The sequence below is a fragment of the Crocodylus siamensis genome, chromosome 1 (assembly GCF_052110815.1).
Source record: "Crocodylus siamensis isolate JL-2025a chromosome 1, ASM5211081v1, whole genome shotgun sequence".
In the NCBI taxonomy this organism is placed as follows: domain Eukaryota; kingdom Metazoa; phylum Chordata; order Crocodylia; family Crocodylidae; genus Crocodylus; species Crocodylus siamensis.
In genome coordinates this window covers 23,715,467-23,738,962 of record NC_143395.1, presented here as the reverse complement: position 1 = coordinate 23,738,962, position 23,496 = coordinate 23,715,467, and the positions used below count along the sequence as shown (strand labels likewise).

General features: G+C 40.0%; 1 protein-coding gene across 6 annotated transcripts in view; it reads left to right on the top strand.

Moving 5' to 3' along the window:
• LPIN1 (lipin 1) overlaps positions 1 to 23,496 on the top strand; it is a 137,541-nt gene that overhangs the window by 92,793 nt on the left and 21,252 nt on the right. For 5 of the 6 annotated variants that reach the window (XM_090031964.1, XM_090031945.1, XM_090031955.1 and 2 more), the window contains 8 exons: positions 3,895 to 4,024; positions 6,496 to 6,808; positions 8,655 to 8,748; positions 9,481 to 9,671; positions 11,499 to 11,592; positions 12,859 to 12,928; positions 20,566 to 20,658; positions 22,054 to 22,124. In XM_090031964.1, coding sequence (XP_089888090.1) covers positions 3,895 to 4,024; positions 6,496 to 6,808; positions 8,655 to 8,748; positions 9,481 to 9,671; positions 11,499 to 11,592; positions 12,859 to 12,928; positions 20,566 to 20,658; positions 22,054 to 22,124 — 1,056 coding nt within the window. Of the gene's footprint in view, positions 1 to 3,894; positions 4,025 to 6,495; positions 6,809 to 8,654; positions 8,749 to 9,480; positions 9,672 to 11,498; positions 11,593 to 12,858; positions 12,929 to 20,358; positions 20,437 to 20,565; positions 20,659 to 22,053; positions 22,125 to 23,496 lie in introns of all 6 variants that reach the window. The other variant, XM_090031991.1, reaches the window with a different exon arrangement.

The window sequence follows — 23,496 nt, the reverse complement described above, 5'->3', positions numbered from 1 at the left end:
AGCCTTGGCTTAAATGATCATAAGTGCCTTAAATGATACCCTCAGTATCTTCACACAATCAACCCATTGTTTTCTAAGTAAAGGAATGCCTGTTTCCTAAAGAAAATAACAGTTTTGTTAAACATTTGGACAGGCGGTCGGTGTGCTGTGGTTCCTGCTTATTCCTGTCTACACAACTGTCTTACTGTTCCTCTGTGATCTCTGTGTCTCTTTGCTATATCCACTTTTATCTCATTTTAAGTTTAGTCTGTAAGTTGTTTAGAACAGGACTCCATTTTCAATATAGTTTTATGGGAACCAGTGCTCCGTGCACCATCACAATACAGGTAACAAGTGAAAGTCATCACTCCTGTTGGTATTACTGAACCATTTCCTGCTGCTTTTACATAGACTGACCTGTGGATGCACATCACTGTGCAGTGATGAAGAAAGCATTACTTTGCCCATTTCAGCCCTAGATTCCATAATATGGAATTTAATGGCTGAACAGAGTGTTGGGTTTTTTTGCAGAATTGTAGTTTTAGGTCCCAGCAGATGTCAGTAGTATTTTCTGAACTTTTCCTTTCTGCCTTCCCCGGCTCTCCCACACCTCCCCTGACCTTAATATGTTACTTGAAGAGCACTATCAGAACCTACCAGGCCCAGGCAGGAGCAAGAAAATAGAAATAAGAAATGAATCCTGTGTGACAGGATACAAACATTAGCTTTTCAGCCTTACATAGTTTTGGTCCCAAATGAACCAAATTCAGCCCTAGTGCAAGCCATTAGCCAAGATTTGATTTGTTCTAGTGCTGTTTTAAAAAAATCTTGGGAGGAGACTTATTTAAACTGATTTTAGAATCTGCAGCATTAAGTGAACAGTATTTTAAAAGTCACAGCATGAAACAAGGAAAAAGCGTATGACACCAGGGTAAAGGGAGGAGTCTATATACATGAACTCAGTAGTCAGAACTAATTCCTGTATTAGTAAACCTTAGAGGTTTTGGTAACCTGTGAGAAACTGTTTAGTGTTACAAGAAAACATGGTATTAAAAGAAAAGGAAGTTACTGAGTGTGCTATGGTAAACAGGAAAAGGAAGGAAGGATTTCCACATCATAGAAGAGAACGTTTACATTTCTGCTTTTTTCCTTTACTACTAATGCTCAATCACTGTCCATTGCAGAGTGTTCTCTCTTCATCTGGGTAACCCTGATGGGCCAGACAAGTCAAATACAGGCTAGAGAAGGAGGAAATGCTTTCCAAGTGGATCAGTGGCAAGATCCCAAGGAGGCAGTGCATTTTCATTCCTGGTCTTGGTTCCTTTTTTAGGCTTTCAGTCACACAAAATCAGTGCTTTATATATTCCTAAAGGATGGTTTGTACAACAGAGCTATAGCTAGCCATTGGCTCCCCAGTGCAAATGGAATCATGGTGATTCTGATGTGTTTTAGAGAGGAAGAAAGCCAGAGATGTTTCTCTAAGGGAGAAACCTCTTCAAAAGGTTAAGGATGCCAATGCCAGTTTACTATTTGTGGATGGTATGGAAAATTACCTTGCTTCTTGCATAATGGTCCAACTGATCTAAGTAGAATGCTTTTCAAATAATGCAGTATTTACCCTTTGCCTTTCTCATGCATGTTTATATTTCTGATTTGATTTTGCAGTTCTGAAATTAAGTGGACGCTTCAATTGTAATTATTACATTGTTTTTAAAGGTACATTAGTATATGTATGCTAATCCCAAGGAGAAATACGTGGGAAAGTATTGTGGAATATGGACTGCCATTGCCTTCTAAACTCTTAAACTTTGCTTAAATGCAGTGAAGGTATAATAAAGCCAAATAGCTACAAAAGTAAACACTCAGGAAGCATGAATTTCCATTGTGTTTGTATGAAAATTACACACTTAATTTTGGGAAATGGGTGGGGTTAGTAGGATTATAGGATTCAAATTTTACCTATTGCCTTACTGCATTACCAGGGACAAGTGATATGGGCTGGGTCTGATCATTTAGATGACTGGCACACCAGGGGTAGCTCAACACAGATGCAAATTTCTATACTTGCCTTTATGTGTGTGTGTGTGCCAGGTTGTCCAGAAATCTTCCTTACTGCAGTGCGTCAGTGGCAAGAGTACTTGTTTGTACTTTGAGGGGAATTGTGTGAAGGGAACTGGTGAACTGTCAGCACTTGAATGATTATGATATCCATCATCACTGCAAAGTGGATGGGTCCCAGACCAAGTTAAAACAGGGCCCAGATTCTAACATATTCTCCAGCTGGATAAAATAGCATGGACTATCTAAATCTCTAAACCTCATTGTGTACCTCTAAACCTCATTCAGAGATATTCTGTATAGATTGGTTTTGTAGTAATGCCCAGGTCAAATGCCCTGGTTAACTATGGGATGAAGACATAATTATAGAACCATGGTTTGGAGTATATGTGTGTGTCTAAAGGTGCATAGTTATGCCTGATGGAATTTCCTAAAGATCCTGGCTTCATAATTTGCATGGATTTCAATGGGTGCTAGGTGTCTAGGTGCTTTTGAAAACTAAGCAAGGAACTTTTCATGTTGTGGTGCTTAAATACCTTTAAAAATCTGTTCCTTTATCTCTTCACATGTAAAATTATGACAACATAAAGATTAATTGTTTGTAAATCCCTAGGAAAAGGTCTTTTCCTAGAGATGACTCTTGCATATTTATTAGGTGGCTGCTTACTTGTACTTACAGTAAGACACTTGATTACCACTCATTCAGACTGAAGTAAGAAGTGCCTTTTTAACAGAAGGTATAATCTACCATTGGAGCAATTTACCTGGATTCCCTGTTGCTTTAAATCATAATCGGATAAATATCCCAAAGAGATGCTACATCTTACCCAGTGTTAGGGAGTGGCTGGAGGAATCATTGGGTGAAATCCTATGGCATGCATTATATTGATTGTCAAACTAGATAGTAAAAGGGTTCCTTCTAGTCTTAAAATCTATGAATCATAAATGATTAGTGGCTGACTCGACCATTCATATGCATTGTCTTTAATGCAGTAAAGAAGATGATGTCACAAACTAGCAATTTAATTATTAAAAACATTTGACATAAGTTGTTTGACAACTGATTGACCAGTTTTCCAGTAGGAAAGATGAAAGGTCAAATTCTGGACATATAAGCACCCTCGCCACAATTTTGAAACACAAACCATTGAATACATGTGACACTATGGTGTTTTAATTACAGCCTCTCTCCCAGAGCTTCCCCTAATGACTGTGCCCACATCCCAACACCCCAGAGCATGTGTATAGATACCCACAGTTCCATTGGCATCACTGACAACCTTCACATGCACGTAAAGGAAAAATTTAAGCCTTAAGAATGGGTAACAAAGTAAAAATGGAAATAGTACAGTATATTCTTAAGAGGGCCTATTGCTTAAAAGGATGCAGCTTCACAATCCTATTGAATTGTCTCTGTATTCTACCTCTGCACTGACAGTACTGGCATCCATAAGCCTTCCATTATTTATTTCTGCAGGAACCATCACTATTTCTTCCATTCAGTTATATGAATGGAACCCTGTCCTTGAACTAGTCCACATTGTTACTCCTGCTTACCCCCCCCAAAGATCTGCTTATACTAAGTTGTATACAAAAACAATGCTTCTTGTTACTAATGATTATGTAGACAATTAATATAATTAATGTATATTTTATAAATAGTTTACCACTTTCCCTCCATACTTGATTTCCTGATACTCTCCTCAGATATTGCACTTTTGGGGTGAGCAACTGTTCTGAAAGTGCTTGGGACATTGTGGTTGCCTTTATAATAGAAATACATGTGCTGCATAATCCAGCTGCTTTTTACTTATCTTTTTGTAATAAGCACTTTTAAAATTGTCTTTCCCCTATCAGTCCCTCAGGTTCACGGCCTCCCACTCCTAAAAGCGATTCAGAATTAATCAGTAAACCTTTGGACCGGGGAGCACAGAAGAATAACCCACAAATGCATTGGGCCTGGGGAGAACTACCTCAAGCTGCAAAGGTATCAGCTGTAAAACTTGTTCAGTCCTGCTTCTATCGTCAAGGCTATCTTCAGGGCCTGTGTACTCACATTATTTCAGACAGATGACATACGTGCATAGTTTTACATTTTATATAGGAATATCAATGTCAAGTTTCAGAACTGATTTATGCTGAACTGTGAAAGTGAAGAACAATAAATTATTTGTTGCAATGGAGGAGAGAGAATTTGAGATGGATTCAAAGCAGGTGCGTGGCATGGTTAGATAGCTGTAGAAGCTTCCTTTGGATTGAGGGGGCAGTGAAGGTTTTGGAATGAATGCCAAAAAAGCGCCAACTGAGTGGAGAAATGCTCAAGGCCTGAACAAAAGTTTTAGCTGTTGAGTCGGACAGAAAGGGTCAGATTTCTAAAATACTGTAGAAGAAGAAGTGATAAGATATGAGTATAAATGAGATGGGTATAGAGAAAGAAAGGAAAGTGTTGAAGGTGTCATAGGGTGTTCTATCTAGAACTTCAGGCTTTGGCCTACTCCTGTAGGAGGAAGGCATTGTGTGAAAAACACAGTAGTATAGAATTAAATGTCCTTGTTTTTATTCATATATTTATCACTAATTGGAATACAGTAGAATGCTAAACAACTGCTCTGATCAGGACAACCCTTGAGCAGTTATTAGATGGTGTAGTAACTGTGTGATGTAATTGTTGAATCTGCATGTCCACGTAGTGATACAAGTGCAGCAAAAGCCATTACAACTTTAACCCAGTTTCATTCAGAGTTAAATTTACAGAGATTTAGCTAATTTGATACCTACAGGGGTATGCAGAGGTAATATTTAACAGCATAAATAGATGGTGTATGGCAACTCCCCTTCCATTTTGGAAGCAGCTAAAAGTTAGTTCTGTGTATAGCCATGTTTAGGGTCAGGAAGGAATTTTACCCCATGATCAGATTGGTACCGACTGGGGGTTTTTGCCTTCCTCTGTAGCAGGGGGTGTGTGGCCCTCTATCTGGGATCTCTTGAAAATATATTAACAACTTTTTACAGAAGCAGGATATTGGCTTGCCATGGTCCTCCTGCTTTACCTCTGGCAGGTTAGGATGTTATGCCTTCAGGGTTGACTAGTTTTATGAAGAGGTTAGGTTATGGATTTGGATAGGAGTAGTTGGACAGTGGCGGTCCTACCTCAGGCAGGGGTTGGACTAAATGACCTATGAAGGTCCCTCTCAGCCCTACTTCTCCATAATTCTCTATGATTCTATGGCCAGAGGTTGCATTTTAAATGATTTTATTAACAGATGACCAGATGAGGGAATTCAGAAAGCTTTTAAAGGTTTTTTTCCTCAGAAGCACTCATCCTCACCAAACAGCAACAGGTTTCCTGATAAGGGAGGAACAAGGACTCTTTGTAGAACTTTGTGGGAATTGACTGGAGTGCTGTTGTTCAGGGTTCATCTATATATAAAATTACTGGCCAGTATTTCAGAAAAGTGACTAGTGATTTTTAGGAGCTCTGATTTTTGAATGCCAGACTGCAGAAATCTTTACAGGGCTTTTCAGAAATTGCTGACCAACCATATTTCAATATTGGATTCTTTCACAGTGTTAAGATGAACACTTGAGGTCATTAGTTAATTTTGAAAATCTTGGCTCCATCTGTAATTCTGCATTGCAGATTTTTTTCCCTTTCACGTAACTGAAATCAGCACATACAATTCCATTGTGTCTTGTGATTATCCTGTGGATACATGATACAGGGTGAAATTTTTAAAGATCTAGATACTTAAAGGTGTTTTTGGGAGGTCCTTAATACCTTAAAAATTCTGGATCTAAATGTTTGAGGGACCTACAACCCAGTAAAAGTCAATGGGACTTGGATTCTTAAGTCACTGATAGAGTTTAGAAAATATAATCTGTGCAACCAACTAAGAGGCATGTTTGCTACAGATTTATTAATCTTCAGAACACAGCTGTTCAGTCTATGTGAAGTACTCAAGTTGTATTAACAGCAGGCAAATGCAGAAGCTCAATATTTGGCACTCAGGTCAGATGAAGATACATGCCTACTTGGTGCATATATGAATCAGTGATCCAATACCATACCAAGCCAGGTTTGCTATGTGTATGTATAGTGTGAATAATACCAAAGCCAAGCCACACTAAACTGGTAAACTTCAGGCAGAAACTACACCAAGACAACAAAGAAAGATTCTCCTTTGTATTAGAAAGTTAATACAAAATGTTCTGAGTGTGTTTTACTTAACAGGTTTTGATCTATAACTGGCTTTCTTGAGAATTCTCCCTGCAAATTATCAGTGTTAAGAGACTTATTCAGTTTCAAAGGATAGCTTGGTATTCTTAACCTCCCACTGAACTCAAAGTCAAATATGGCATTGTAAAACAGAGCTTTGTATAGCACCTTGAGAACTTTGTGTTGCCTTTTCCTCAGATGCCTCTTGATCTTCATCTGTTTTCTTTTTTCTCCCCCTATAGTCCACTTCACTCAAGGCTAAAGAAGCTGGTGTGATGAATGTAAATCCTTCTGAAAGCACTCACTTTTGGGTCATACAAAGTGCTCCTACAGAAGAGTTTGGCAGTGTATCTCCTTTACCTGCTCTTGGACAGGCAGATACTGCAGCTCCTGAAGAAACTGAGCCCCAGCCAGAACCAGCTGAGATAAATCAACCAGAGACAGAGTCTGCAGGAGTAGTTGCAGCACCTCTGCCTGCAAATGAAGACATAAAACAAGCTGCAGCTTGCTTAGCTCAGCCAGTTAGTAAAACAGATTCACCCTCCAAAAAGAAAGGTAGAGCATTTGCTTCTACGGTGTATGTACATGATTTTGCTTGTAGGTCCCAGTATGATAAGATATTCTGTACTCAGACACACTAATCTAGAACATTCAGAACTAATAAGATCATTTTAGGTTATGCTGAAAATACATAAGCCTTTTACATCATCAGCAGCTAAATGCAGGTTAGTTGTGCATACTCTTTAATAATAAAGGTATGGAATGAGGATTTTATCCCTTGGGTTTTTCTGACATTTAGTAGATCAAAGCACAGGAAAAAGGCTATAGAACTTGTACTGACAGAAAATCCAGGTACTGCCGTAGTTTATGGTACAAGCATGTTAGTGTTTGTAGGGAATGCTGCCATTATGACGTTCTGCCGTTACCTCTTGGAACACCCCAGCCTCAAAAAGACATTTCAGAATGTCTCGTAGGTAAACATTATACATACTACAAAAGTAAGTGGTTTCATGTCATATAAGCAACTGCAGGTCTCTTTAGCATATACATAATCTTCTTAAGTTCATAGGGTAGAATTCTGTCTGATTAATTTCTTTCTATTTGCCAAAGATAATGCCAAATAATCTTTCCATAAGTTTACAGGGTCAAACTCTGTTCCACCTACTAAGTGTGTAATTGGATTTTAGTGTGATTCTATTCCATCCTGCTCAAATCCCTGATAATCCATTAATGCATCTACTTTTGCAACAACAGCCACTTTATCCTTAAGACTGAGTCACAAGAAAACCCCCAAAACAAAAACCAAAAACCCAGTAAGGAGGAGGAGGACCTACCCACCTTTTGCATTAATGGTTTTTCAAGGACTCAAGTGAGGTGCAGTCGAATTGCACTTACGTGCTTAAGTTGACTTTTGACTTAATAAGCAGACTTGAGTCTGGCCCATAATATCTACATGAGTTTTACTTGTTCACAGTTCATATTTTTGTAGACCCCAAATTCTCCAGGGATTATCCAAAACATCAGAATTTTGTGCTTTAACCTTTGTACCAGAAAACATTATCACACGTCTGTTTCTCAGCCCCTTCAGTAGTTCCATGTTTTTGAGGACAGAAATTATAGAGTTGTTCTACCTAGCATTCAAGCCTTAAATAATTTTTTTTGGATCACTCCTATTAGAATAGGAGGAGTTTTGTGTGTTTGGGTAAAGAATGCTAATGGGAGTTTGCAGTACTAAGTCAGAATATCATGACCTTGCCATTTCTGACATTAGCTATAACAAGAGACCAAAGGTGGCCCAGTATAGAGGGGACTCACTAGAGACCTAGGTTCACGTCCTTTACTTGTCATGGCTGTTTTGAAGCAAGCTACTTAGGCCCAGATCTAACTGTTTTGATTACTATATCTTTGAAGATATGAACCTCAGCCTTTCTGTGCCTCCTTTTACCAGCTATAAAATGGGGATAATGTTATTTTCCCAACTCACAGGGAAGTTATGAAGCTAAAGATATCAAAGATTATGAGGTCCTCACAGTTGGAGGGTGGGAGGGACAGTAGCAAATGAATACCTTAGAGAGAAAGGAATAAACACAAAGCATTCTAAAATGTCAATTATTTTAATTCCCAGTCGGCTCTATTTGGACTTGTAAGGGTTCAGTACCTCAGAAACTCAGCCTTTTTCTGAGTCCTTTGAGCACCTAAAGCCAAATCTGAATTCAGCTGCCAGGATTGAAACATCTGGCTGTGCAATGATAATCACATATTTTCTTTCTATCTCAAATTATCTGCATATGTTTTATGTACTATGGAACTTGTAAACCATACTGTTGTTGTTGTTTTTTTTAATTCCAGTCCTTTATTTGGAAAACACTTACTCATGTAGTTATTTATTCTGTGTTTACAGATAAACGAAGTCGGCATCTTGGTGCCGATGGTGTCTATTTAGATGACCTCACCGACATGGATCCGGAAGTTGCTGCACTGTATTTCCCCAAAAAGTATACATTATTTGTTTGTATTAAATAATAGTATTTAAATACTCATCTTCTCCTGAGAGTTCTTTTTCAGCTGTCATTGCACCAAACAGTTCTATTGCATGTCATGAATAGTTTGTGTTTCTTGAAAGAAAGTCTAAGTTTAATGGGACTTGGAGAAAGATAAACAAAACTATGCATAGAGAAGCTGGTATTCTTGAAGCTTTTAAAGCATTCCACACTTGTGCATAAGACCCTGTCTGAAACTGATAGTCTTTTTGATTGACCTAGAATTTACTAATGTTAATATTAGTATTACTTATTCATTACTCAAAGCATCTTAATAGTCTACAGTTTGCGATCATCTACATTTTGCATTATAGAATATTATTTTGGGGCGATATTTACAGTGTATATGCTTGTGAAAATGTATTTTGAGCCAAAACACATCATTGCTATTTTTGGTTTAGTTTTCATTAGTATTTCTTTTAACAATTTTTTGGTTCTCATTGCATATCATAATTTAGCATGACAAGAAAAGCGTTTAACATTTTCCCCATCCTATGCACAAAGTTATACCAGTACAAACACTTTTAAAGTGCTTGTACTGCTGAGGTACATAGATGAAGCAGTGGAGCTTTTGTGTTCAGTAAGGAGTTTAAATTCTTATTAGGCAAGCCAATTACCATGTAAAATAGTGTTTGTTTCTATGAGGGTGAAAGCAATGAGGACTAAAAGCCCAATTTATTTTTTCAGTGGTGATAATACTTTACATAATAAGAATGGAAATGAAAATGGACCACGGTCCACCAATCAGTCTCCTCAGTCTGTTGGAAGTTCAGGTGTTGACAGTGGTGTTGAAAGTGTCTCTGATGGAATAAGAGATTTGCCCTCCATTGCCATTTCACTCTGTGGTGGTCTTAGTGACAACAAAGAAATAACAAAAGGTATGGTATGAGCATGCACCTTGCCATTACATGTTGTTTAAATCTCAGCATCTGTTAAAAATGAAACAGTGCCCTCTTGGCAGACAAGGTCCTTTGGGTAAGACAAGGTTCGTCAGTGCCCTCTTGTGGTTAACTGGGATTTAAGCTTGAAGGAATAAGTAGCACTTTTCAGACGGCTAGGAATGGTCTCAGAATTTCTAGGGCTATTAATACAATACTACTTATTTTAACATTCTGCACTTCATACTGCTGGTTTTGTGCATTAGTAATAAAATGGTGTCTTTACCTCCTAAATTACCTTGTAGTACAGTATGATTACTACATTCTTATCTGTGGTACCAGTAGAGAAGAAGAATATCCAGAGGTTAGGACACCAACCTGTGACTGGGAAGATCCCAGCTTTACCAGAGCTGTCAGGTGTGATGTCACTACCTCTGTTCTTCATGTGTAAATTGGGTATAACAGCACTTCCTTCCCTTAAATGGGTGCTTGAAGATGAAGATATTAAAGACTGTGAGGAGGGCAGATGTGGTGGTAGTCAGGGCCATAGGAGTATCTAAGACTGATACTTTATTCAAGCACGGTTTGTAAACTATATTTCACATATATGGTAATACATTGTAATTATATTTATCCAGTGGTTTGAAGTCGCAGTAAAGTATGTTTAGATTGGATATCAGGAAAAATTTCTTCATGGTTTGATCAGTGAGGCAATGGAATAGATTGCCTTGGGAAGTTGGGGAATCTCTATTACTGGAGGTTTTCAAGAAAAGCTTGGATAAGCACTGGTCAGGGAACTATGCCTCTGCTCTACTGTGGGTATTCACTATCTTTCTGGAGTTTGCTGGTTGATGCATGGGGCTGAGAGAGACTTTTTCCCCCCCTTCCTACTATTACATGTCTAGGTTTTTTATTTCACCTTCCTCAGAAGCACTGTATCCAGTGCTGGAGATTTTGAATTGGGTGCACCAGAGCTAGGGTTAAAAAGCCAATAGGGTGCTAGATAGCAGGTCTTGCTGCTCTGCCACATTTGTAAGGCAGGAAGGAATTTTATCCCATCATCAAATTGGTGTGAATTGTGGGGGATTTTGCCTTCCTCTATAGAAGGGGATATTGCCCTCTTGCTTCGATCTCTCAAATGTGTTTTAACAAACTTTGCAGCAGCAAGACAGTGACTCCATTTCCCTGCACTTTTACCTGTGATAAGTGTTATGCATTGTGGTTGTCTGACAGTGCTGACTGTGTAGTTTTAATAATAGGTTAGTTGAGGACTTGCGTGGGAAGGTTTGGATAGGGATGATCCTGCTTCAGGCAGGAGGTTGGACTAGATGACCCTCAGTGGTCTCTTTCTGCCATGCTTTTCTATGGGTCTGTGATTTTTGTGCTTTAGTTAATCATGTTTCCAATTTCTGAGGACAGGACAATACATGAAGGGTTTATTCACAGAGCACAAACATTTCTCACTCTCCCTTAGGTTCTGATCAGGCACTAGAGCTATAGTCCTAGTGCTATTTGACTGAATAACTCATGGCTGGAGCACAGTTAATGCCGAGCAGTATAAGGCACAATTTCTCCAGGTGTTAAGGTGATAGTGCAAGATGCTGATAATATTCCTGACTTTCATTGACCATCTCTTGTGAGTTAAAAAAGCAGCTTCAAAAAAGTGCTTAGCATCTGGCAAGATTGGGGCCCTAAGTAACTTGACTCCATAGTACTGAATATCTCAGCACCCCAATAGTGAAGGATGACATTTAGCTCTCTGAGATGCTTTTAGAATGGGCAGCCTATATGGGCATAATTAACTTCTGTTTGTTTTTTTAACAACAGATCAGTTCTTAGAGCATGCAGTAACGTATCAGCAGTTTGTGGACAATCCTGCCATCATTGATGACCCCAATCTTGTGGTTAAGATTGGAAACAAGTAAGTATATTTCACAGGAAACAAGTCAAGTCCTGTAGCAATAACACTTGTATTTTTGTAGCACTACCTTAGTGCTTGCAGCAGCTCCATTTTTGCTGGAAAACGGATTCCTGTTTTCCTACTTTGAAAAAGTCAAATCTCCAGCTACTTCTTCCTCTTCTGCTACCTAGTTACACCTGCCCAGAAACTCTTGGCAGCTAGTCACAGTAAACCCAATTTGCATTTCAATGGATAGCACTGAGTGCTAACTGCATTCATAATCAAAATAATTAAAATGAAATATCATGTAAACCTTGCTCTTAGATTGGGATTTGGCAGATTTGAGCAATGAGCACTGTGGTCTGCTCATGACTACTCCATACAATGTTCTATGAGAGGAATATCGCATCCTAATTTCCTGGGTGCTGATGTTGTCTTGGGAAAATTGCTTATCTTCTCTGTGCCTTCTGTGTAAAATAGAGGTAATGATACTTGCCAATGGTGTAGGGCAAGGGTGCTCAACCTCCAGTCTGCAGGCCAGATCTGGCCCATGGAGCCATGTTGCCCAGCCCATGGGGCTCTCCACTGTGCCACTCATTAGGCCAGCAGGGCACAAAAGTTTGAGCACCACAGTTGTAGCATGTTGTGAAGAGAAGATTAATCAGTGAAGACTTAATGACATAGTGTTCTTTAGGATCACATCTATATTGCATCCTTACTGAGCTTGTGACTGCTGTCAAAAAGCATGGCCCGTCCACTTGTCCAGGGTAGGAGGTGTCCAGACAGAGCAGAGGTATGCTGTGACGAGCTGTGCAAGCTACATTTTTATGAGTAGATGTGTAAAGCCTCTCAGGATTTAGTCTTCTGTTTAAACATGGGAAGTTGAAGGTACATTCAATAATACCACAGAAGAAATTCTACACCTTACAGAACCCATCCCTTAGCATTTGTATAGAGTGTTGAAGTATCAGAAACAATATGTTTGGCTTGTAGAAAATGTAGGTTATGCTGTAATAATGAGCTTTGGCATAGGCATACGGAATGGATGTGCAATACCATTTCTCCATGATTTCCCAAGAACCTGTGGAAAATACTTGTGAAGACCCAGCTATATTAATTAAATTAGATGGGTCTTCTGATGCTCATCTGGTCCAAATGTTGTAGTTTTCTTCTTTATTTTAACAAAACTCTATCGTATTAATCTATTGTGTGATGCATATTACGTTGTGGATTGGAGTCTTTGGGAGCATAAAGTGGAAGAGTAAGTTTTTTTGTTTGGTTTCGTAGATACTACAATTGGACAACAGCTGCTCCACTCCTCCTGGCAATGCAAGCGTTTCAGAAACCTTTGCCAAAGGTAAGATTGAACATGGAAGTCATTTGGAACAATGTCAGAACTGCGGCATTTTGCATTTCCATAAGAAAATCAAGTTTGCAAACACAGAAAAAGTAGCCTTATTGTACAGAAGGATATGTGCACAGAAAGTAGCTGCTTATGCATAACCAGCATACTTAGTTTCTGCTGAGAACCTGGGGCCAAATTCAGCCCTGGATGTGGGCATTTGTTTCCCTGGGGACACAAAGCAGTGGCATATCTTGTCCCTGGGGAATCCCTGTGCTATGCGCCTTCTGGTGTGTGGTAGGTTACCCTGAGTGGGGTAGGTGGGCCTGGGGCCAGCACTGTGCTGGCCCGAGAAGCCTTACTTGGGGTCGTGGGGGCCTCCTGGGGCTGCAGTAGCAGTGGCAGACAAAGTATGGCTCTGGGTAGTGCCTGCTGCCCCTGTGTGCCCCACTCTGGTCTTTTTTTTTGCATGGGATTTTTGACCCTGAGATCTCCCAGAGTCACCCTCTCCAGCCCCCCCCCGCTTACGCAGATGGCTATCTTGCAGCAGGGGGAACAGCTGAACGTGTGTTATGTGGCATCACTGATGTGGTTGTGCTTGTCTAGATATAGCCAGAGTGAGCAAGGCTAAATTTTGTCTACATTACATTATTTATTTACTGGGTTACAAAAATATTCAAAGTATTTAGAGCTAAAAAGTCCTAAAAGTGAAAGTCCCTCTTGATGATTTATCCTCGCTTCTCTTTTGTTGGCTTCTCAGCATAGATTATATTTATACAGACAACTGAATTCTGTAACTGAATATTTGGTGTCTGTGTCTTCTACTATGTCTGCATAGAGTTTGTAATCTCAGTAGAAGTCAAGACTAAGATTTGGACAGTTGTTACAGTAGTAGGCCTTGCTTGAAGTTCCAGAAAAGAAGCGTATGTTCTCTAGGGAGATTTGTAATTGGATACAGTGTTTTCCACTGCTAAGTTACTTATTTGCAAGCCAAGCAGCCTGGGAGCAACAGATTGCTATGAGCATCTGACAGCTGTTTGGTGGCTTATGTTAAATGAATTGGTGGGCTTGGTCCAATGTCTGTCTGGTGGTCAGGTTTCCATATCAAGACTCAGTGTGGAGATGCTCTATAAATGGCTGCTAAGTAATAAATATCATATTTGGCACTAATCAGTACCCCGGTTGGCCACAAATTCAATAGACCATAGTACCTAAACTGTCTTACCCTTAGAAGTGCTCCTCATTGTACAGGGTTCATTAATAGGACATTGTTGGGAAAACAGCCATTCTTCAGTGTTGCTTTCTACGCAGATATTATCTCTGGTTTTGATCCACGTGAGTTCAAAACCTCTTAGTGTCATTTTGAATTTGGAACCTAATTCACTGAAAATCTAAGGGCTCCTATACATGTGCAGGGAGGCTGCTCTGATGTGCTCAATTAACTGAGTCTGCTGCAGCATGGAAATGAATGTGCTCTACTAGCTGCTGACATCATGTGTATTGGCATCCCCACGCTGAAAAATGGAGGTGGAGTGCTTTGAACTAAGGCTCGTCAAATGAGCTTTAATACAAAGCACACTGCTGCCATTTTTTCAGCACAGGAATACTGATACATATGATACTTGGGCACTTTCAATTGGCATGGCTTTCTAATTAAAGTGTCCCACCCTGCCTCCCAGAGTACACATATAAACACCCTAAGACACATGTTCAGTCAGTGCCACAGCATTACTTAGTGTGCCTTTGTGTCAGGACCACATACAGCTGTAAATCTATGCAACTGTAGTGTAACATACAGCCCCAAAGTAAACTGCCCCATATTTGCAAACATCTAGTGAATTTGGTCTCAGTGGGCATGTCTACATAAGATGCTACTGTGCAGTGGCGTTGGTGGGCACTAACCATGATGTGATGCTTCTTCGCAGTAGTAACAAACTATTGCGCCATAGTGTCTGAAAAAAAACATGCTCTGACACTATTGTACAGTAATTTATGCAAGTACTAAAGCTCAAGCAGATGTGGCCACTTTTGGGTTAGTAATGAATTGTACAACCAATTGAGTTTTGTGTGTCACTGCAAATATTTTACTGATCTCGGTGCTTTTGGTGGGTTGATTAGGAGATTCAGGGTTACATCTCAGTTGGGATGAAATGAAGGGTAGTTTAGCCATTCATTTCAATGGGTTCAAGACTTCACCATTCTTCTCTTTGGTTACCAGTCAAAACATCTTTCATGCATATGAAATATACTGCTTTTTTCCCCCTAAACACCAGCACTTGCCTTCCAGTTATTAGTGGAATGAACCAGTCAAAGGAAGAATGACTACTGAATAAAAGCATTGTAGAATTATAGGAAATAGAGGTGTAAAGGATCTTGAGAAATTATTATAGTCCATTCCCCTACCTGAAGGCAGGATCAACCATACTTAAACAATTCCTAACAGATATTTGTCTGTCCTGCTCTTAAACTTTCAGTAATAGAGATTCTACAGTCAATCTAGGTAATCTATTTCAACTTTTAACTATCTTTACAGTTAGAATATTTCCCCCTAGCCACATCTCTCTTGTGGCATCTTAAACCCAATGGACATGGAGAACAGGTTACAACCTTTCTCACTGTTGTAGCCTTTTACATGTTAGAAGATTGTTGTGATATCCTCCTTTTAGCCTTTTGTTCTCTAGATTAGACAACTTGGGTCTTTCAACCTTTCCTCAGGGCTTATGTTTTCTAGACCTGTTATTTTTTGTTGCTTTCTTCTAGACTCTCTCTCCATTTGTTCCACAACCTTCCTGAAATATACTGTTCAGAACTAGGGACTGTACTCCAGATGAGGCCTTGCTAGTTCTTACCAGGTCTTACAAATACTTGTCGCTTGGAAAGATTTGTATGGGTTAACTTTACCCCAGAAATTAACATTTATAACATAATAGAAAATAAGGTTGAAAGGAACCTCAGGAGGTCATCTTGCCCAAGTCCCTATCCAAACTATCCCATACATGTGTTTGTCTAATCTGTTCCTAAGACTAAACAAACAACTCTGCTGCACAACTACAAAGCACATTGCCCCAGAATAGCAGGAACGCTAACCTGCTATAAATAAAGCAGAGAGATGAGGACATCATCAAAGTCCTCCTGCTAAAATACACTCAAGAAATTCAAGGAAGAGGACAACTCTCCCAGCTACAGAGCAAGGCAACCTCCCTCCTCCCCGCCCCCCCCGACAGATTGGGCTGGTCTAACCATGGGGTCAAAATCCTTCCTGATCCCAAATATAGCGATCAGTTGAACCCTGAGTGGAGGGACAAGACTCTGTATCCAGGAACTTCCAGTTTTTAATTCCAGCGGGAGCATCAACACACCCCCATCAAAATCCTCAGCTGTTGTTGCAGCTGACACCAAATGTTTCCATTATTATTATCTATCACCCTATACGTCATGTTCCCCCTAATCATTTTCATTACCTTCTGCTGGACTCTCTCCAACTTGTCCACATCCTTTTGTGTGTTGAGAGGCCCAAAACTTTATATAGTACTCAAGATGTGGCCTCACTTGTGAAGGATAGAGTAGAATAATTACTTCCCTTGAGCTGCTGGTAACACTCCTACTAACACAGTCCAGTATGCTGTTAACCTTCTTGACTCGTGTTCAAGAGTTCAGCAGTCATCAATTCTTCATCTGATATGGACATCCATTGGATCTCAGGCTCTAGCAATAACATAGGCAAGAAGGTGCCATTCTTAAAGCGAGGTTGTCTCCATGTGTTTTTGTATTTGTCACTCTGTCTGAAGGTGGTGTTTGTGATGACAAGACCATGCTCTGTGCATTTGCTTAGGAGAAGTATGCCATCGGAGTTGGCTTTCCCTACTTTTTCCTTCCCAGTGGTGCCACTCCAGAGTTCCAGGTCATATCTGACCCTGGCAATGAAGTCACCAAGGAGAAAGATCTTGTCTTCCTTGCAAATATTGGTCATAATGTAGTCAAGGCTGGAGTAAAACTGTTCTTTGACCATCAGCATCAAGTGTTGGGGCATATGCACTGATGATTTCATAGATTTCATAGACATTAGGGCTGGAAGGGACCTCGGGAGATCAAGTCCAGCCCCCTCCCAAAGGGCAGGAAGTCAGCTGGGGTCATAGGATCCCAGCAAGACAAGCATCCAATTTACTCTTGAAGGTGTTCAGTGTAGGTGCTTGAACCACCTCCGCTGGCAGACTGTTCCAGACCTTGGGGGCTCGGACAGTAAAGAAATTCTTCCTTATGTCCAGCCTGAAACGGTCTTGCAGGAGTTTGTGACCGTTCGACCTCGTCATCCCTTGGGGAGCTCTGGTGAACAGACGTTCCCCCAGATCCTGGTGGTCACCCCTGATAAACTTATAGGTGGCCATCAGATCACCCCTGAGCCTGTGCTTTTCCAGGCTAAAGAGTCCCATTGCTCTCAGCCTGTCATCGTAAGATCTGTTTTCCTGACCTCTGATCATGCGCGTGGCTCTCCTCTGGACTCTCTCAAGCTTCTCCACATCCTTTTTGAATTGTGGAGCCCAAAACTGGATGCAGTACTCCAGCTCCAGCCTCACCAAGGCCGAGTACAAGGGGAGAATGATGTCCCGGGATTTGCTCGAGAAGCATCTATGGATGCATGCCAGCATTTTGGTCGCTTTACTAGCCGCAGCATCGCATTGGACGCTCATGTTCATCTTGTGGTCAATGATGACCCCCAAGTCTCTTTCTTCTGTAGTGCTAACCAACGTAGCACTGCCGAGCCTATAAGGATGCTGCAGGTTTTTCCTCCCAAGGTGGAGAACCTTGCATTTTTCGGTGTTGAACACCATGAGGTTCTCGTCTGCCCATTTGCTGAGCTTGTCCAAGTCAGCCTGGATCACCCGCCTATCTTCTGGCATGGATGCTTTGCCCCAAAGTTTGGTGTCATGATGGTAGTGTGCTGGGTGTTGCTGAGTTTAAATCACAGAGCTTAAACAAAAGATGTTCATTAATGCTCACAGGGAGCTCCATAAGTTGATTGATGAGCTGATTCTTGATGGTGAAGCTGACACCATTATGGGCTGGTTACTCCTTCCAGAAGAAGGTATAACTTCCACCCTCTTCCCTCAGCTGACCCTCATCTGGTTGTCTCAACTCACTCAGAGTCAGAAGGTCGATATTGTATCTCACTAGTTCTCTGGAGCCAATATCTGTTCTTCTTTCTGGTCATTCATTTTCTTGGTTATCCATTAATGTGCAAATCTCCATGTTATGAACATCATTGTTTTCTTATGATGCTTTTGACTGCAGAAAGAGTGATCATGCTGGTCATAGTTATCCAGCCAGGAGCAGATAAAACAGTTTAGATTTAGGGCACCTTTTCTAGCCCCTTCTCCATGTGGGATGATCATTGGGGGCCCTTAATAGGACTTCTGAGTCATGGTAGCAGCTGCCAAATTGCACCCTGCTCTCAATCCAGGTGCAAGATGACCTTCTGGCTGCTGCTGCCTGCTGCCCTATACTGGCTCTGTCACCACTGGTTCATTGCTGCAGGGCTTTTGGAGGTTGGTACAGGAAAGTGTGTTTCTTTCCTGTGGTAGAAGCCTGCATGTGACTTTATTTAACATGAGGAAGCTGATGCACAGAAACAGCAACCACATGATCTTGACAAGGTGGATAGCTGAATCCAATGGCATGAAAAACCCTAGATGACAGGAAACCTCCATCTTGCTGGAGCTTTCTTCAGTTTTTACAGCTGTTGAGATCCTGGCATGTTTTCCCACATGATCTTCTGTTGAGGACTTGAGTTTGGACTGTTGTTTGTCTGGAACCTACCCTCAGGCGTGTTTGCCATTGGTAATCCTGCCAGGTGTGTGCAAGTCTGGGCAACTTAGCTTTGAGGATCATTGGGATGCATAAGCCTCCTGACCACTACAAGGTCTTGGTCCTTTTAGAAGATAGTGAAAATTATGCACATGCTTAAATTCTTTGCTAAATGGAGCCTTTTTTAAAAACAATTCTTTCCCTAGATACAGCATATCTTGATCAGAGTTGTATGCAGCTGGAAGCTGCTTGGTTGTGGCATAACCCTCCACTGGCTGGAAGCTGTACCTACATGTCACAGCCTTGGGAAGAAGTGGGGAGCAGGGAAAAGTAGCAATGGCATGGACACTTCTTATAGCTGGTGGGGAGCTGTGCTGGGCAGCTTCCAGTTGTGCTCATACTGTAGCTGGGTAGCAGGGAAGTTGGGGCAGAAAAAAGCAGCAGCAGCATGTATGCAATTTCCAGCTGACTGGGCCTAGTGCCAGGACAGGCAAAGCTTCCTGGCTTTGCAGGCTGGATCCAGTGGCTCTGCAGACTAGCTCTGCCCTGTGGGCCCTTTTTGCCAACCTCTGACTTTAGAGCCTTTACAATTTTATACTCCCATTTGGAGAGAATGGGCAAAATCATGCTTACAATAGAAAGCAAGTTGGAGTCTTAAATAAGGATAGAGCATCATCTTTCCATAAAATTAGCATTGTCTTAAATAAGGTAGGATGAAAAACAACATCATTGTTGTATTAGCAGAGAGGCAATGGACCATAGGAAAGGTAAATCCTTTAGCCCTCAAAGATGATCATAACATCTCAAATTTTTACAGTTTTGTGTGTTTTGAAAGAAAGTTTTTACTGCTGCTGCCTATACTGTAGTTATTGATAAATAATTTCTATATCTAGTTCTCTTACTTCAGGCCACATACAGACATTCAGTCATTCCTGGGAGAATTGCTGCTCTCCCAGGAGAAACCATATGTATACAGATATTCAGGATTTTTCTCCCAGAACAAAAATGGCTGCTCCAGGACAAAAGTAGCCCAGGAACAACTAGCGTTAAATTAATCCTGGGAGAGTGACTGTATATACATTTTTGGTATGTATCATTAGCCATGTTCACTTAAAAACAATACTTCTTTAATGTGTTGTAGGTCCAGGAAATGTACGTAAGGCAAGGATTTTTTGTGGAACTCTCACTGAAACAACTGTATAGTTGGGAGAGCTGTTAGACAGACTTTGAAGCATCAAGTGTCCTTTCTCAGGTCTGAAAAAGAGGTAGACGGGGAACATCTTTTTTAGACCTGAGGAAGGACACTTGATGCCTGAAAACTTATCCGGCAGCTCTCTCAACTATATAGTTGGTCCAACAAAAGAGATCATACAACTCCTTGCCTCTGCATTCCTTACACTGTAGTTTATTTTTTAAAGCGAATAACATACTTTTCTAACCTTTAGTTTGTCCCCTTCAAGCCTGAGACCTTTTCCAAAATGTTGGGCTTGTGTTTTTTATGTATTTCTTTTTTATGATTTTCATTAACCAGCCTTGAATTAGAAACTATTCTTTTTACCCATTTCAGACAGTACTAATGCCTCTTTATGCTTTTTTCCCCCCCTTTTGATTTTATTTCTTTTTCCTTTAAAAAAATCTTTAAGTATTCATGCTTAAGTTACTTCAGAGCAGTTCTGGATACCATTAAGTTTTGTTTTAATAAATTTAATGGTCCACAGACAGTATGTTTCCTTTTCTTCTATTTATCATTGGTTAATGTTGTGTTTGCCATTTTCTTTTGTTTGCATGTGTTGTTATCCGTCCCCCTTTTTTTGTGTTCTGTTATTTATGTTAACATCCATTTATCACAGGCCACTGTGGAATCTATAATGAGGGATAAGATGCCCAAGAAAGGTGGAAGATGGTGGTTTTCATGGAGAGGGAGAAATAGCACTATAAAAGAGGTAAGGGTATATTTTTGGCTAATGTTAGAATCCCATGTGCTTTTGTATACATCCTCCAGAAAAAATGTGCTTTTAAATATAATTATATACCCAATCTGATTTAGGACCTGTACAAGAAAGGAATTTAAGTCATGATTCAAAATTTAGGAAAGAATCAAAAACTCTCACACTGACCTTAGAGGGCTTGGATAAACCCTTAACTGCACCATTTGTCTAAAAGAATCTCACTTCTGCATAATCTAATGGACTAATCCTGCATGTAGGAACTGGAAACTGATGAGTTCTTATCTCAGTTAAGCCACTAGCTCTGTGTTCACCTTCCGCCACATGACTTAAACTTTCTATAGCTCTGTTTCTATATTTGAAGAAATAAAGATATTTATTACTACATCATAAATTGTAAATTACACAACCTAAGTGTGAATGAAAACATTGTTTTTACATATTTTGTAACAGCTCCTTCCCATGCCTCCATCTTCTGACCATCTCAGAGTAGTAGGTATATTAATTTCTGCTTCAGAACTCTACATAAACATTAAAAAATTTGTCTAAATGCTACTGCAATCACTAATCCCTTTTACACTGAACATAGTACTTTAAAAAACTTGCAGTAAAAACTTTTTCATTGGCTTTCATAATATTGAAATACCTTGAGACGAGAGGAAAAAAGCTTACCAGAACCTGCTAAATTTGCATGAAAAAATCATTGTTGTAAACTTTAGCTATATCTCTTGCAAGTGCATAGTTCCATAGCACTTTTCATGCCGTATAGTTTTGCAACTTGTTGAACTCTAACAAGATTACTCTTCTTGGAAGTGTTCATTTATGTGACAGCTATAATTAAGGTAGAAAGCGCTATAGTAAGGCTGTCCATTGGTTTTTATTATTAATGCTGATAAAACTTCCCAACATTTTAAAATCTGCACCTTTTGAGAGAAAGTTGTCAAAGATGGCTTTGTTTTGGGGAAATTTCATAGGATTCAAGTTTATAAAGACTCTGTGGAACAATATTACAAATGTATTGCTTTGTTGAATGAAATATGGCTAATACATATTCTGCTCAGTGCTGGGCAACAGGATCAGTCCCACAATTCCTACCAGTTCTTGCCATTAGAAACTGGCTATTCTATACAACTGCCAAATAAAGATGCGTGTTAGTTCCTGCTGAACTTTAATATGTTGGAGTATTTTAGTGCTCTGGGAAGCAGTTCTTACCTAGGTTAAATCCTTGTGATTTTCCTGTTGTCCCGCACAGAGCCAAATCCCATCTGCTTTTCTTATGTGTATAGTCTTGGTGAAATCATTAGGACTCCTTGCACAAGTGAAGCAAGTCGGTTTGTGCCTTTAAGCATATATCTTCTAATAGATCCACCACTTCTCATATTTGTGATTTAGGAAACTAAGCCAGAAATCGGAAATGGACTTAACACAGGAGAGGAATCATTACAGCTGACCATTGCAAAGAGGTACCAAAAAATTGTCTATAGTTCAAGTAAGAAGACTGCTTAAAAATGAAAGCAAGATACTCCAAATCTTTGAACTGAGTTGAGGCAATAATGAAATGTTTGAGAGTTGTAATCTGTTGCACTCTAGAATTCATTATTTTTTTTGTGATATTTAACTGCAATACAATTCTCTTCTTTGTCAAGCCAAAGTCAGTGAAGCATGGTAAAATTTTACCCAGAAGCAATTTTGGGGCAATACTTTACTGGACTCCTTAAGTTTGTAAAATTAGGCTCTTTAGCAGATGCTCTGGTATTTCTAGCTTACAGCTGGGTTGGCAACTTCATGAGAAGAGTCTCCCTCAGACTCAGAAAGTTTAGAGAGACTTGAATACAAGACATAATGGTCTTGAAAGATTTTTCCCGTCAGTGGAATTTAAATTCTGCAGGGAGTGCTATGAAACCTAATGAGGGCCCTGGTAGCATTTGAATTTGTCGTCATCATCATCAAACTTTTGAGATGCCACAAAATACACATATGCGCTCGTGTGCATTCAGCCATAGGGTCTTTCCATGAAGACAATAGGACCCATGTCTGTGCTGTCCGCATTCACATTTGCCAGACCAGAAGGGGACAGTAAGAACCACCTCTAATACAGTCTCTACAGTTTAAATAAATTAAAAAGCAATCCTTTTTCAAGCAAAAGATAAAAAAAGGACTTTTGATACTTTTTCATCACTCTTCATGGTGTCTGGGGGAGAAAGATTGTCTGCAGGAATGCTAGCAGGCATCAGGATCTATTTGTTCTTTAGAAGACTAGAGACTGCCAGGTCAAATGTTTGGCACAAAGGCTGGTGCCTTACTTATACGCTATCTCAAATTTGTGAGATCCACTGAGTAGATCAGAGAGGATAATTTCTTCACTAGACAGGATACATGATATTTAGGCCTGTTGTCTCTTAGATGGTGGTTTTAAAATGAGCTTTAAATAGGATTAGAACATCAAGCAAACTTCACTCCTTAATTGCTGTTCTTTGTTTGAATTGTAACAGACTTCAGAAACATGTCAGGGAAAAAAATGTTGCTGGCAAGCACTTTATGGCTAGTGGAACAGTGTGTAGCAATTGGGGACCTGATATAACACCACATAGTTCGGCAGGCTGTATTTTAATATCTGCTAATCACAACCTGTGGTGCTTTGACACTATAGTCTGGGCTTCCCAACACCATGCACAACCCAACTGTGATGGAAACAAAGGAATGTGAAGGCTGGTATTTTAAAGATCAGATTGGCAGGGTGTTAAGAATATTTTAGGCGCTACCTAATGTGATAACTCTGTTTACCTTTGAAATGCTTTCCACTGTGAGGAAAAAAAATAGTTCTTGACAGATTTC